Source organism: Palaemon carinicauda, chromosome 2, assembly GCF_036898095.1.
Source record: "Palaemon carinicauda isolate YSFRI2023 chromosome 2, ASM3689809v2, whole genome shotgun sequence".
Taxonomy (NCBI): domain Eukaryota; kingdom Metazoa; phylum Arthropoda; class Malacostraca; order Decapoda; family Palaemonidae; genus Palaemon; species Palaemon carinicauda.
Window position 1 is genome coordinate 58,576,575 of NC_090726.1, and position 15,180 is coordinate 58,591,754.

Consider the following 15,180-nt stretch of genomic DNA (forward strand, 5'->3'; position numbering starts at 1 on the left):
TGAAGTGTTGTGCATGCCATCCGGTGGTGGTAGTGTATTACAGCCAACTCTTCGTGTTGGCACGGGCCTTTCCCTTGGTTGGCCCGTAGAATATTGCCATCCGCGTGAGTCACTAGTGAAATATCATAATTACCTATAATTTCTATAGCAACCCTCAAATGATCTTTGCTCTGCCGTAGCTTGGTTGGCTTCCAAATGAACATTATTGCTCCTCTCTTCTTGCAAGTTGTACATGGATATGCCGCGTATGCCATCCACGTAAGTCACTACTGAAGTTTCATAATTACCTAAGATATATATCACATCCCTCAAATGACCTTTGCTCTGTTGTTGCTCGCTTTACTCGCAAATGACCATTATCTCATTGCTCCTCTCTTCTTGCAAGTTGTACATGGATAGGCTGCGTATGCCATCCACATAAGTCTCTACTGAAGTTTCATAATTACCTAAGATTTATATCACATCCCTCTAATAATCTTTGCTCTGGAATTGCTCGCTTTGTTCGCAAATGAACATTATCTCATTGCTTCTCTGCTCTGGCAAGCAGTACATGGAAGTGCTGTGCATGCCAACCCTGTGACCCATTAATTCAGTAATATTTTTAAGTATTGAGAAGCAATCCTGGACACTCCAAGTGATGGAGAATGCACATTGGCCCAGAGACATACGTCATTGAGGGCATAATCAAATAAACACCTATCATTGGCCTCTCCAGGAATATTTACCAAAGAGATTCACAGATGCTTCCCCGAACACTTGCAGGAAATGTGGCACTTTGGTGGCGAGAATGTGGCTTGAAGGTTAAAGAGGAATTTTTTTCACTATCCCCTAATATTAGTTTTTGGGAAAAAGATTACAATGAAAAGCTGTTGGAATTGTCGTAATGCAGGTGTAAAAATATGTGAGTGGAGAAAAAAAAAGAAAAAAAAAGAGTGAGCACAGACTGAATATACCAAGAATAATGAAGTTTATAAATCATGTATGAAAATGAAGTCTAAAAGTAAAATTGAACTGTTTCAAAGATTTGAACTTACCGGACTAAACAACAAGCATATACATTTCAAACCCCGACACCCGCCTCCCCACAAATCAAAATGACTGAGAATTGAAATTAGATGAAAAAGAGGTTTTGCATTTTTCAGGTCAATATTGTCGGCAGATAGCAGACTCGAGCAGTTTTAATAATATTTCCTTACAGCTCCATGTATAATTATGGAAAAAAACGTCTTTATTTTGCATATCTTAGAGTCCTGTATTTGCATAAAGCTCCACCGTAGGATCCTCTCTTATTTGCATACCATGTTATTTGTGAATGACGTTTACTAAGTCGCACTATGCATTCATGAATTCGATTCAAGTTTTTGAATCTACATTATCACCCCACTAACAACAAGAAGTCACCATGTTGAATTAATTAGGTATCCACACTAGTAATAAGAAAAGTATTCTGAGAGTGCAGACCTCCGCCACGGCAGCTTATTTATTGAAACCAGCTTGCCTTTTCCTGAATCAATTTAGACCGTAGGCGTATTTTAAATGTGTGTGACAACCATGTGCAAACCTTTGGTTAAGGTTATGGTTAATTCTACCCTGATCTTGACCTTTGACTTAGGACTTTCAAAATTGATTAACTTCCACATCGAAACATAACATTAATTCCTTAAAGTTTCACTACTCTATGAGTAAAATTGTTGGCAGGAAGTTGTCCACAAACAAACAAACAAACACACAGACAAAAGGAAAAACGGAGAAACACACAAATGGGGCGAAAACATAACCTCCTCCCAACTTTGTTTGGAGGTAATAATTCCCTACATGATAGGGTAACTCCCATCCTAAACTGAAGTTGCGTTGACTACCTTATGGAGCAAGTGTTGCATTTTGACTTCCATCGTTGTAAAAAAAGAAACTGGAACATTATACAAGACCTTCTATAGCAGTATAGGCCAGCTACCGGAAGCCAGCAATGCTTAAGGGTAGGCTCCACTTTGTAGGGGTGCCAATCGTAAAAATATTTCCCAAAAATACACTAATCAAGACACGCTAATGAAATTTTCAGGCATTATTAGCACTATAATAAGGCATATCCTCTGTGAGTTTTATCATCCTACAGGGAAAATAAAGGATTTTATGAATAAAAATGTGAAAATCAGGGCCAGCGAATTAAATGTTATTTGGTGATCGGTGAGAAACTACTGTCTTGAATTGAAATTTCGTTCTGTAGGCATGTTTGTTTATCCACCAGGAACATGCACACAAAGTTTTATCAAAATCGAACAGTAAATAAGCACACAGCAAGAAAAAAACGAGCAATAACTTTAGTGAAAGCCAAGCAGATGATGGAGTGATTCCTAGAAATAAATATTCACCAAAAATTAAAATCTCAATTTAGGGACAAAACCTTCTGTGTATTTGTAGGTATTATGTCACTTGATAGCCTAAAACATCTAAAAATTATATTACTTAAGGCATAAGAGCAGGACAAGCAAAGAAATACACCCCTCTCCCGAAAAAAAAAACCAAGAAAAAGGGATTTTTTTCTGATGACACAGGGAGATGGGAGATAATCTCATAGTCACCCCTGAACTAATTTTCTTTGATGAAACTGATATTAGAAAACGACTTCGACCAATTTTTGAGAGGTAAACTATAAAAATTACACAATCATTAATGATATTTCTTATTTTTACTATGAACAGAAGGGGGGCGTTGACGACCATGGGGGGCATTATAGAGGCTGGGGATGAATTCTACACGTATCACGGCCTTCTGATAGGCAAAAGGAAGACTTTTAGCAAAGAAAAAAAAAATTGGCAAAAATCAGCCCACAAAGTGGAGCCTGACGACATACACAACATATTGGCAAAAGGCCTTTTTAAACAGACACACCCCATCATTCAATATACTGTTTGACAAAAATATTCAGTAAAATTATCAATAATAACTAGCAAATCCCTATAGGGTTAGCCTGAAGTACTAAATGATAAGTGGTCTGACATTAAGGAGAAATGTGATGGAAAGGAAATGATTTTAATTTCATGTTAGCTTGAATGGGATTTACCAAAGATCTTCACTTGAATGAATCTATAGCCATCAAGTCATAGGCCTAAATCTTTGGTTCCACTTTTCAGTACGTATTTAAGCAATGCTGATCTATTAGTCAACTTATGGATTAAAATTGAATCTTGGACATTTTCTTTGACAGTAGTTTTTGGGCACAGAATCCGCAAAATTATTCACAATTAAAAAATGAGGTTTATCAGGTAGGCTACTCACCTTGTAACAATGATCACCCATTTCCTCATATCCACTGACATCACGGCAAGTAAGCGGAACGCCTAGGATATCAGAGCAATAAACAAATCAGTCAAGCGAAATATAAATCACGTCGATAGGACAATGTGTATAGAAAAAATTCTGATATATAAAAAAAAAACTATTTGGTCGTATATGATGATTTAATGTATCTTATAAAAAACATACTTCATGATGATCTATCCACAATTCAGTATTTAACGGGGAAAACATTTATACCTTGTCCTCGATGGCACATAAAGGAGTGTTCAACCTCACAGCGTACTCCTTGAAGTTTTCCACTTGCTAAAAGCAAACCACATGGCCCAGAGTCTTCCCCAGCTAGGGGTCTGGAAAAAATGATAATAGATATGGAGATCAAATATATCATTTGGTGCAGTAAATAGTTTATTTATATTTAAAAAGGGTAAATTTGTAGATTTCAGCACACATTCATCAGCACAAATATGCAGCATAAGTTGAGGATGAGTTGTATTGGAGGCTATTTGTTGAAACCTGTTGGGGTTCTTCTGAGCATCACCGGGAAGAGATTCTTATGGTGACATAGTTTCCAACTAGGATCTGATATCTCTCCATATGTCCATGGTGGTTTATTATTTAAACACATGGAGATATATCAGCAGCAAAAGCTGGACAGTAGAGAACAATGAAAGGTAGTTGAAGAAGTTTATGTTTTTGTTTGATATAATTTAGGCTGGCAAAAGAGTAAAGAAGCTTCAGGGACTGGTGAAAATTGTTGTAAATGGAAAAATTTAGACGTTAAAAAGCAATAGTTTTTTCATGTATGGCAGCAGATTGGGAATAGTTTGTTTGCACAGGTTCTTGGATGAAAGATATAAAGAATAACTATCAAGAAATAAAGAGATAATTCACAGGCTAAGGGAAGCCATACCTGTGATATGATCTCAGTGCGATGCTTAGATGAAAATACTGTGCAAAAGGTCATATGCTTAAAATAGCAGTTAGGTCAATTCTAAAGAGGCAAAATATAAATACCCTAATAGCTTATATGCAATTACTATAATTTCCTTTTAGACAGAATTATACAAATAAAGAGACACTATGTATCAAATTTTGTGGAGAAGAGCACCCCTAGAAATTTCCCACTGTAGATGATCCATAATTAAAAATACACACGTTATATGTATGTTTAATTGCAAAACGTCCCAAGACCGCTTCACATTTCTTTCGCATCTTACGATCCTTTGTAGGATAACCAACCTGTTAATTTCCTGCTAACTATGAATAGTTTAGAAGGTCATTTGGGAGAATTTCCTCCCTTTCCAAAAATTCAAATAATTTGATAAGGAACAAAGTCAGAAGGCAGTGCATATAAAAACTCGACTAAATGTGTGTGGATTAGGTAGAGTTAGAAAGGTAACAAATTTGGAGATAAAAGGATATTTAAAGATAAGAGGATAGAATAAATGAGTATAGGATACAGTTACAGCCATATTTTTAGTTCTTCATTGCAAACTGAAACCTTTAGAAATCTTGATATATGATTCAATAAAATAATGACCAGATTAACATATGGGGATTTTTTACCATTACATTGAGTCATTTATTCATTTTTCAACCTGTAATAGCACATAAACTGGCAAACTATATCCATCACTGTATTTTGTCTTTCTCAAGTACCCTTATGAATATTCTGAAATGGAAGTTTAGTACTTCCAGCAACCAAGATTTTCTCAAAACAAATTTCCCCAAGATTATAAATTTTCATTGACTTCAAGAGCTAAATACCCAGCAAAACTTCTTAACTCTTTCAGTAGTCTATCACTTTGCATCAAGATCACCTAGCACACCCATCCTCTCTTAATGTATACTATTCTATCTTAATCACTTTCTGTTCCTGAACTGTATAAACTCACTAATACAATTTATTTTCTCCTACCACGATTAATCTTACTAATGCAACGCTATAAATAACACATACTTTTTCATTCATCACCAGAATCTTCCACACTTTGTAAGGTCCACCTGCTTCCTACTATCTACCTTCTAGTAATCAAAGGCCCAATCACACCCAATTCCCTCTTACCTCATTAAGTGACAAAACCTCCCCATTCCTCTCCTTTAACTAAGCAGCTCATACATTTATCATGTCAAAGTCTAATAGTAACTTTAAAGGATCAGTACTTCATTAATTTTTCATCTTTCTGCAACATCCATACAAAGCTTAAGGCTGTAAACTATCTGCATACCCTCTGTCCATTTAGTGACTTTCATACAACAACCGCAAAATATGAAATAAAATCTTTTTCTTAGTGTAGCAAAAAGGGTTGCATCAATTTTTTCTCTCCTCTATTCAACATTTGCCTTGTATATCACACTATTTTATCGTGCATATTTCAAAGAGCATTGTTCATGGGTGACAATGGCTTATTTGCTTTGACAATTAATGCCTATTGTAAATCCTGTTATGGAGTTAGCTCTGTGACTTCCTACTTATCTTTGGGTCATAAAATATGGAAATGAGTACCCATGGACTTGAAAACTGCAGCTCTCTACAATGATATTCCATTAGATTAAGGCTACAAATCTCTATTGCGATACATATCATTTAACAGCGACCAGGTTGACCACTACGCGAGGACCTGGTAGGCCCATTTCCAAAGAAGGCAATAACCAAAAGTCCTCTCAACTAACTTAGACGTTCATTGCACAACATAAAACAACATGCAGCTACCCAAAAATTAGCCCAGTGACCATGCAGCTATCCCGGACAAAACTCCATAACCATGCAAGCAACGATCCCAGACAAAGTCTCTTGAATATGTAGCTCGCCAAAAAAGGCTGTGAAAATAGAACTAGCCTGGATAAACCCCTTGAACAAGCAGCTAAGGACAGGCAAAGCCCCATGAACACTTAGCTAGCCTAGACAAAACCCAATAAACACGTAGATAGCACAAAAAAGTCCAGGAACAAGGAGCTAGACTAGACAAAGCCTGCAAAGACATAACTTACACAAAATGATGTGAACAAACAGCTATTCCAGAAAAGGATCTGTGAACACACAGCTAGTTCAAACAAAGCAATGTGAATGCTCACTATCCAAGCCAAAGCCATTTGAACACACAGATAGCCCGAAAAAGCCCTCTGAATACTAATTATCCCAGCCAAAGTCATGTGAACACACATTTAGCCCAGACAAAGCTCTGTAAATACTCACTATCAAAGCCGAAGCCATGTGAACACACAGCTAACCCATATGAAGCCCTCTGAATATTCACTATCCAAGCCAAAGCCATGTGAATACACCGCTAGTCCGGACAAACCCCTCTGAATATTCACTATCCAAGCCAAACCCACGTTAACACACATCTAGCCCAGACAAAGCCCTCTGAATACTCAATATCCAAACAAAATCCATGTGAAACACAGCTAGTCCAGACAAAGCCCTCTGAATACTCACTATCCAAGCCAAATCCATATGAACACAGAGATAGCCCAGAAAAAACCTTCTGAATACTCACAATACAAAGCCAAGTCCATGTGAAACACAGCAAGTCCGGACAAACCCCTTTGAATACTCACTATCCAAGCCAAAGCCATATGAACACACATCTAGTCCAGACAAACCCCTTTGAATACTCACAATACAAAGCCAAGTCCATGTGAAACACAGCAAGTCCGGACAAACCCCTTTGAATACTCACTATCCAAGCCAAAGCCATATGAACACACATCTAGTCCAGACAAACCCCTTTGAATACTCACAATACAAAGCCAAGTCCATGTGAAACACATCTAGTCCAGACAAACCCCTTTGAATACTCACTATCCAAGCCAAATCCATCTGAAACACACATCTAGCCCAAACAAAGCCCTCTGAATATTCACTATCCAACCCAAAACAATGTGAATACACAGCTAGTCCAGAAAAAGCACTATGAATACTCACTATCAAAGCTAAAGCCATGTGAAACACATCTAGCACAGACAAAGCTCTCTGAATATTCACTATCTAAGACAAAGCTATGTGAAACCCATCTAGTGGAGACAAAGCCCTCTGAATACTCAATATCCAAGCCAAATCCGTGTGAACACACAGCTAGCCCAGACAAAGCCCCTGAATACTCAGTATCTAGGCCAAAGCTATGTGAAACCCATCTAGTGGAGACAAAGCCCTCTGAATACTCAATATCCAAGCCAAATCCATGTGAAACACATCAAGTCCAGACAAAGCCCTCTGAATACTCAATATCCAAGCCAAATCCGTGTGAACACACAGCTAGCCCAGACAAAGCCCCTGAATACTCAGTATCTAGGCCAAAGCTATGTGAAACCCATCTAGTCCAGACAAAGCCCTCTGAATACTTACTATCTAAGCCAAATCCATGTGAAACACATCAAGTCCAGACAAAGCCCTCTGAATACTCAATATTCAAGCCAAAGTCATGTGAAACACAGCTAGTTCAGTCAATGTCCTCTGAATACTCAATATTCAAGCCAAAGCCGCGTGAACACCCCCAGCTAGCCCGTACAAAGCCCTCTGAATACTCAATATTAAAGCCAAAGCCAAGTGAACACACAACTAGCCCAGAAAAATCTCTCTGAGTACTCACTATCTAAGCCAAACTCATGTGAACACTCAACTATCCCAGACAAACCCCTCTGAATACTCAATATTAAAGCCAAAGTCATGTGAACACACATCTAGCACAGACATCGCACTCTGAATACTCACTATCTAAGCCAAAGTCAAGTGAACACACATCTAGCACAGACAAAGCCCTCTGAATACTCACTATCCAAGCCAAAGTCATGTGAACACACATCTAGCACAGACAAAGCCCCCTGAATACTCACTATCCAAGCCAAAGTCATGTGAACACACATCGAGCACAGACAAAGCCCCCTGAATACTCACTATCCAAGCCAAAGTCATGTGAACACACATCGAGCACAGACAAAGCCCCCTGAATACTCACTATCCAAGCCAAAGTCATGTGAACACACATCGAGCACAGACAAAGCCCCCTGAATACTCACTATCCAAGCCAAAGTCATGTGAACACACATCGAGCACAGACAAAGCCCCCTGAATACTCACTATCCAAGCCAAAGTCATGTGAACACACATCGAGCACAGACAAAGCCCCCTGAATACTCACTATCCAAGCCAAAGTCATGTGAACACACATCGAGCACAGACAAAGCCCCCTGAATACTCACTATCCAAGCCAAAGTCATGTGAACACACATCGAGCACAGACAAAGCCCCCTGAATACTCACTATCCAAGCCAAAGTCATGTGAACACACATCTAGCACAGACAAAGCCCCCTGAATACTCACTATCCAAGCCAAAGTCATGTGAACACACATCTAGCACAGACAAAGCTCTCTGAATACTCACTATCTAAGCCAAAGTTATGTGAACACACATCTAGCACAGACAAAGCCCCCTAAATACTCACTATCCAAGCCAAGGTCATGTGAACACACATCTAGCACAGACAAAGCCCCCTAAATACTCACTATCCAAGCCAAAGTCATGTGAACACACATCTAGCACAGACAAAGCTCTCTGAATACTCACTATCTAAGCCAAAGTCATGTGAACACACATCTAGCACAGACAAAGCTCTCTGAATACTCACTATCCAAGCCAAAGTCATGTGAACACACATCTAGCACAGACAAAGCTCTCTGAATACTCACTATCTAAGCCAAAGTTATGTAAACACACATCTAGCACAGACAAAGCCCCCTAAATACTCACTATCCAAGCCAAGGTCATGTGAACACACATCTAGCACAGACAAAGCCCCCTAAATACTCACTATCCAAGACAAAGTCCTGTGAACACACATCTAGCACAGACAAAGCTCTCTGAATACTCGCTATCAAAGCCAAAGTCATGTGAACACACATCTAGCACAGACAAAGCCCTCTGAATACTCACTATCCAAGACAAAGCCATGTGAACACACAACTAGCCCAGATAAAGATCTCTGAATACTAACTATCTAAGCCAAAGCCATGTGAACACACATCTAGCACAGACAAAGCTCTCTGAATACTCACTATCTAAGCCAAAGCCATGTGAACACACATCTAGCACAGACAAAGCTCTCTGAATACTCACTATCTAAGCCAAAGTTATGTGAACACACATCTAGCACAGGCAAAGATCTCTGAATACTCACTATCAAAGCCAAAGTCATGTGAACACACATCTAGCACAGACAAAGCCCTCTGAATACTCACTATCCAAGCCAAAGCCATGTGAACACACAACTAGCCCAGACAAAGATCTCTGAATACTCACTATCTAAGCCAAAGCCATGTGAACACACATCTAGCACAGACAAAGCTCTCTGAATACTCACTATCTAAGCCAAAGTTATGTGAACACACATCTAGCACAGACAAAGATCTCTGAATACTCACTATCAAAGCCAAAGTCATATGAACACACATCTAGCACAGACAAAGCCCTCTGAATACTCACTATCCAAGACAAAGCCATGTGAACACACAACTAGCCCAGACAAAGATCTCTGAATACTCACTATCTAAGCCAAAGACATGTGAACACACATCTAGCACAGACAAAGCCCTCTGAATACTCACTATCCAAGCCGAACCCACGTGAACACACAGCTAGCCCAGAAAATGCTCTCTGAATACTAACTATTCAAGCCAAAGCCTTGTGAACACATAGCTAGCCCAGACAAAGTCCTCTGAATACTCACAATCAAAGCCAAAGCCATGTGAACACATCTAGCCCAGAAAAAATTAATTGAACAAACAATTCTAAAACATGTATGCCATTCATTAGGCATTCCTATGCCTACAAGTAGCCCACTTGGTGAGTCTCTATGGCAATACTGTATTGTATCGTTTATATCGCTACTACCACAGCGGCAATAGTCCTACAAACACTGACCTGTCATAAATGGCCCTTAAAAGAGATAGGGTCTTTCACTATAGTTTAGAAAAAAAAAGGTAGTTCACAGCCCACAAGCAAGCGCCTTTCTACCTTAAAATGTAGTGTATTCGGTTCCCACTCTCAAAACCAGGCTAAGGGATTTTAATCACTTGCTGTAATCGTTCATATATGTTTTATTTTGTACTGAATTTGCAGTATTATGACAAACTAATGAGCAAGGAAATTTCGCATGTGAAGGAGATATCTTTCTGAGAATTTATAGAATCTTACTTTATTCCAACATCAATATCATCTTTCTCGATCTTATAGATTTACATTAAATTCCCCTTAATAATTTTTCTTTCAGATATATTGTCAAAATAATATAAATTGAGCAAATATTCTGTTTTAGACTTACAGTATACTTGTATCAACATCAGACTCGTCTTCCATCCATTTCCATTTATCATCAATAAGTTTGGCATTCGTATATATTGAGTTAATGGATGACTGTAGGTAGCGAAGGGCGTAGTTCTGTGAAATTAAAGAAATATTAATAAGTGAATACATAAACAAAATATTTTAAACATCTATGTAAACAAGCACAGAATTAGGTGAAGGCTTGTCTAACGGACAAAAGACGATATAAACCCATTGTATATCCCTGATGTTAAATGCTTCAATATATTTTTATTGAGGAAATGACTGAAAACAATACTTTATCTTTATATGACATGGTGATGGGACCGGAGAAGTCCTTCAACGCCGAGGTGTCAGAGGGTATTATTATTATTATTATTATTATTATTATTATTATTATTATTATTATTATTATTATTATTATTATTATTATTATTATTATTATTATTACTAGCCAGGTGAGGAAAGGAGACAAGGAAAAATAAAATATTTTAGGAACAGTAACAACATTAAAATAAATATTTCCTAAATAAACTATAAAAACTTGAACAAAACAAGAGGAAGAGAAATTAGATAGAATAGTGTGTCCGAATACACTAGGGGCAGAAGGGACGTTGAAATGTGCTCATTAAAAGCACATTACTCCTTTCCCTAATCGATCAAGAACTACAAAACAAATTTTCATCCTCATCAAATAAATATTTTCATCAAGAGAAATAGGTTGATGTATAGACTGTATTAATTGGATGTGGATGAAGTACAATTTACAATACTTACATGGTTATTTGAGGGTATAATATACTGTTAATGAGCCTTTTTGTTGTTGTACAGAAGGGTAGAAGGGACTCTTAAGCTATGGTAGGCAGCTCTTCTAGGAGAAGGACACTCCAAAATCAAACCATTGTTCTCTAGTCTGGGGTAGTGCCATACCCTCAGTACCATGGTCTTCCGTGTCTTGGGTTAGAGTTCTCTTTGCTCACGGGTACACTCGGGCACACTATTCTGTCTTATTTCTCTTTCTCTTGTTTTATTAAAGTTTTTATAGCTTATATAGGAGATAATCATTTTGATGTTAGTGTTCTTAAAATATTTTATTTTTCCTTGTTTCATTTCCTTACTGTGCTATTTTCCCTGTTGGAACCCCGGGGATTATAGCCTACTGCTTTTCCAACTAGGGATGTAGCTTAGCTAATAATAATAATAATAATAACAATAATAATAATAATAATAATAATAATAATAATAATAATTGCGTTGCTATGGTGGTGGAAATTTTCAGCCTAAAATGTTCATCCATAATCCACCTGCATCTAAACAAATAGTAAAATCCACGAGAAGACTTACCAATATATTTACATCCTTGATAACGATAGTGTCACCTCCGTGACCAATACAAAACTCCCTTGCTTCATTGAAATCCTTTTCCCTATATTCAGAAGGTATAGTGAAGCATTGGCCCATTCCATATACGTTCATCCATCCAATAGGGCATCGACCTTCCATGTTCCCCTCGCCTGGAAATGAATTTTTATGTTTAAGAATTAACTAAAGAATTTATTTAGTTGGTGGTGAGTAGGCCTAGTACTGTTACAGACACTTTGGTTGTTTTACTGTTCTTCGATCTTACAGTTGGATGTAAGCTAGAGTACTTTAAGCTATTTCTAAGAAGGTAAAAAAAAAAAAAAAAAAAAAAGATGATGAGACAGTTATGGACTATGTGATTTAATTAGCCTATCGAGAAAAAGTAGGAATTGATGTCCTCTTTGATCACGGTTAGGATTAATACCTTAGTTGAGAAACCCGAAGAACTCTCATCAAAATGTATCAGTATATGAAAGGTCTGCATATAAATGTATAATATACTTTCACCTGTAATACATGTATAAAGTGACATGTTTAGGCTCTACCAAATAAATATTACTTTAAAACTGTGCAAGTATATTCAATGTTAATGGCCTCATATATATTACTTTTACAAAACACACACACGTATATATATATATATATATATATATATATATATATATATATATATATATATATATATATACATATATAATACATATATATATATACATATACACATATATATACATATATATATATTTACATATATATATATATATATATATATATATATATATATATATTACCAATTACTTTATTTTGTCTGGAACAAAGGGTGCTTTTTAAAAGCAAAGGCATCAATGGCATTTAGCTTTACTCTTATCTTGTTTTTTTTTTTTTCTGAAAGGGGAACAAACAAACAATGTAACGATCTCTGCATAACTTTCATTGAAAATGTGATTTTTTGCCCAATGCAAAAACACCAGGTTACAGAAAGCAGTCATAAAACCGGTGTTAAATGTTTCTTTACAGAACGGTGCTAAAAAATAACGGGTCGGGTTTCGTTTTACATAGAAATTGAAACTAAACCGTTCGTTACTTTCCTTTTCAACGACGAATAAGAGAAACGCAACTGTTTCAAAATGATCCGCTTAATAAAAAGCAAAAACCACATTAATGAGTCTAATTGTTTGTTTAAATTACTGACCTCCGTGCCATAGGGCAACGATTGCCAACGAAAAAACAACCCAATTCATGACACTGGTTTGTGTCAACGAATATGAGTAGCCAGGCGAAGTAAGTTTGCCTCCAGTAGAGAAATTCAAGACGATATCGCTGTAGGTCCTTGCAATGGGATGATCACCATGGTACTAAATAGTCAATTGCTGCAAAGCAGAAGATCATTGAAAACAATAGATGACTGGGTTCATTGATAATGGAGGGGGTGAAGAAGATTATTGCTTTCAAGGTCAACTGAAGTAATTGTTCTTTTTTTCCGGTTTACTCCATTTTTTCAAGTGTTGTTATTTATAATGATATAACTATTTTTAGGGGGAATTAGGAACAACGATACATTTATCATGGAACCATGTTTCCTCAAATGGAAGCGTTGAAATACATACTCGCACAGACATATTAACATATATGTATGTATATATACACTATATATATATATATATATATATATATATATATATATATATATGTATATATACACTATATATATATATATATATATATATATATATATATATATATATATATCCTTGAAATCGATGGGAGTTGAAAGACGCAAAAATCAGAATTTGCAGCCATATTTGGCATATAACTGAAGAAATAAAGATAACTATGTATACATAGAAAATCCAAAGTCTATGGCCCCGTCCACTCAATGAAATATAATTTTCAAACAATCGTTGGAAACAATTTGGAAATCGTTTGCAAACTTTGTCTTTGAAATGCTTGACTTCAAGATGTCTTTAGAAGAGGAGCTTGCTTCAGCGGCTTCCGATCTTTACACAACAATGTACTCGTTGCAAAGAAAGTGGAACGGTTGAAAATGAACGCGATAAAGGAATTATAAAACAAAAATAAAAGATCATTGAGATTTGGAGTCAACAAAAGCAGTTTGATAATATTCTCGACAGTAATATATACGAAAGAATGTAAGAGTACTTTTCCACCGCAAATGGAAGTGTTCTTTGGGAAAAGTATTATGACTAGGCTGTAAATCAAAACGTATAAATAGTTTTAGCCTGAATATGGTTAGAATATAAATGTACTTGGCCATGCCAAGCATTCTTATTTTGCTCTTAGCTCCACTGCGTACTTGTACTTCGATGTATTTTCTTCAAAATCTAATGGATTTGTCCTTGGGGCACCAAGTCCACCAAGTTTCGTTGAAATTGGTTCAGTAGTTTTTGCGTAATGTTCACGAACAATAAATAAACTATCAAAATATTTGTCATTTACATAACATTGCGATTATTTTTCTAGTACTGCTGTATACTTGTACTTTGATGTACTTTATCGAAAATGTTACAGATTCATCATTGGGTCATACCCAACATGCAACCCCCCCCCACCCAAGTTTGATCAAAATCGGTACAGTAGTTTTCGTGTAGAGTTGCTCAAACAAACAAACGATGACAGTGGCGAATGCATACCCTTAGCACTTCGAGTTTTGAGAAGGCAATAATAATTCTAGAAATAACCATCTTGAAAAAAGAGTATTGAATGGGATTATCTCTCACACCTTGAATAATGATAATGATGATTATAAAGTGATAATGATTAACTGAAATTAGACGCCAGATTACCTTAAGGATCTCAGGATGATTCGGTAATTCCAAGGCCTTGTGTAATTCGGACTCCACTGAATTCTTAACTGGTAACAAAAACTGAAATGCCTCTTATCCGGATTCAGGGGAATTCTTTCGAGAGGTTTCATTTCGTTTATATGTTCTTTTCAGAATCATAATTTAAGGCCTTTGACTTTCTAATTCACTTCACTCATATCAATGGAATGTTTCTCATAAGTTCGACCTTATATCACTCCTGTTCAAACAGACTTTTTTCTTATATTTTTGTTCTCAGATATACAATAAAACCAACATAGATTGAATTCATCCAGTAACTTAAAGAGATTTTTCAGTAACCGTTATGCTGCTTGATACTTTTCGTCTTGTGCTGTACAAATGTTATTTTTACTAA

At 36.6% G+C, this 15,180-nt stretch overlaps 1 protein-coding gene across 2 annotated transcripts in view; it reads right to left on the reverse strand.

The window, feature by feature from the left end:
- The window catches only part of LOC137625297 (macrophage mannose receptor 1-like), a 135,517-nt gene extending 122,168 nt beyond the window's left edge, over positions 1-13,349 (reverse strand). For both annotated transcript variants that reach the window (XM_068356126.1, XM_068356115.1), the window contains exons 1-5: positions 13,175-13,349; positions 11,965-12,134; positions 10,619-10,734; positions 3,535-3,644; positions 3,277-3,338 (exon numbers count right to left, since the gene is read on the reverse strand). In XM_068356126.1, coding sequence (XP_068212227.1) covers positions 3,277-3,338; positions 3,535-3,644; positions 10,619-10,734; positions 11,965-12,134; positions 13,175-13,223 — 507 coding nt within the window. In that variant the 5' untranslated portion in view covers positions 13,224-13,349. The remainder of the gene's footprint in view (positions 1-3,276; positions 3,339-3,534; positions 3,645-10,618; positions 10,735-11,964; positions 12,135-13,174) is intronic.
- Between the last annotated feature and the right edge of the window lie 1,831 nt (positions 13,350-15,180).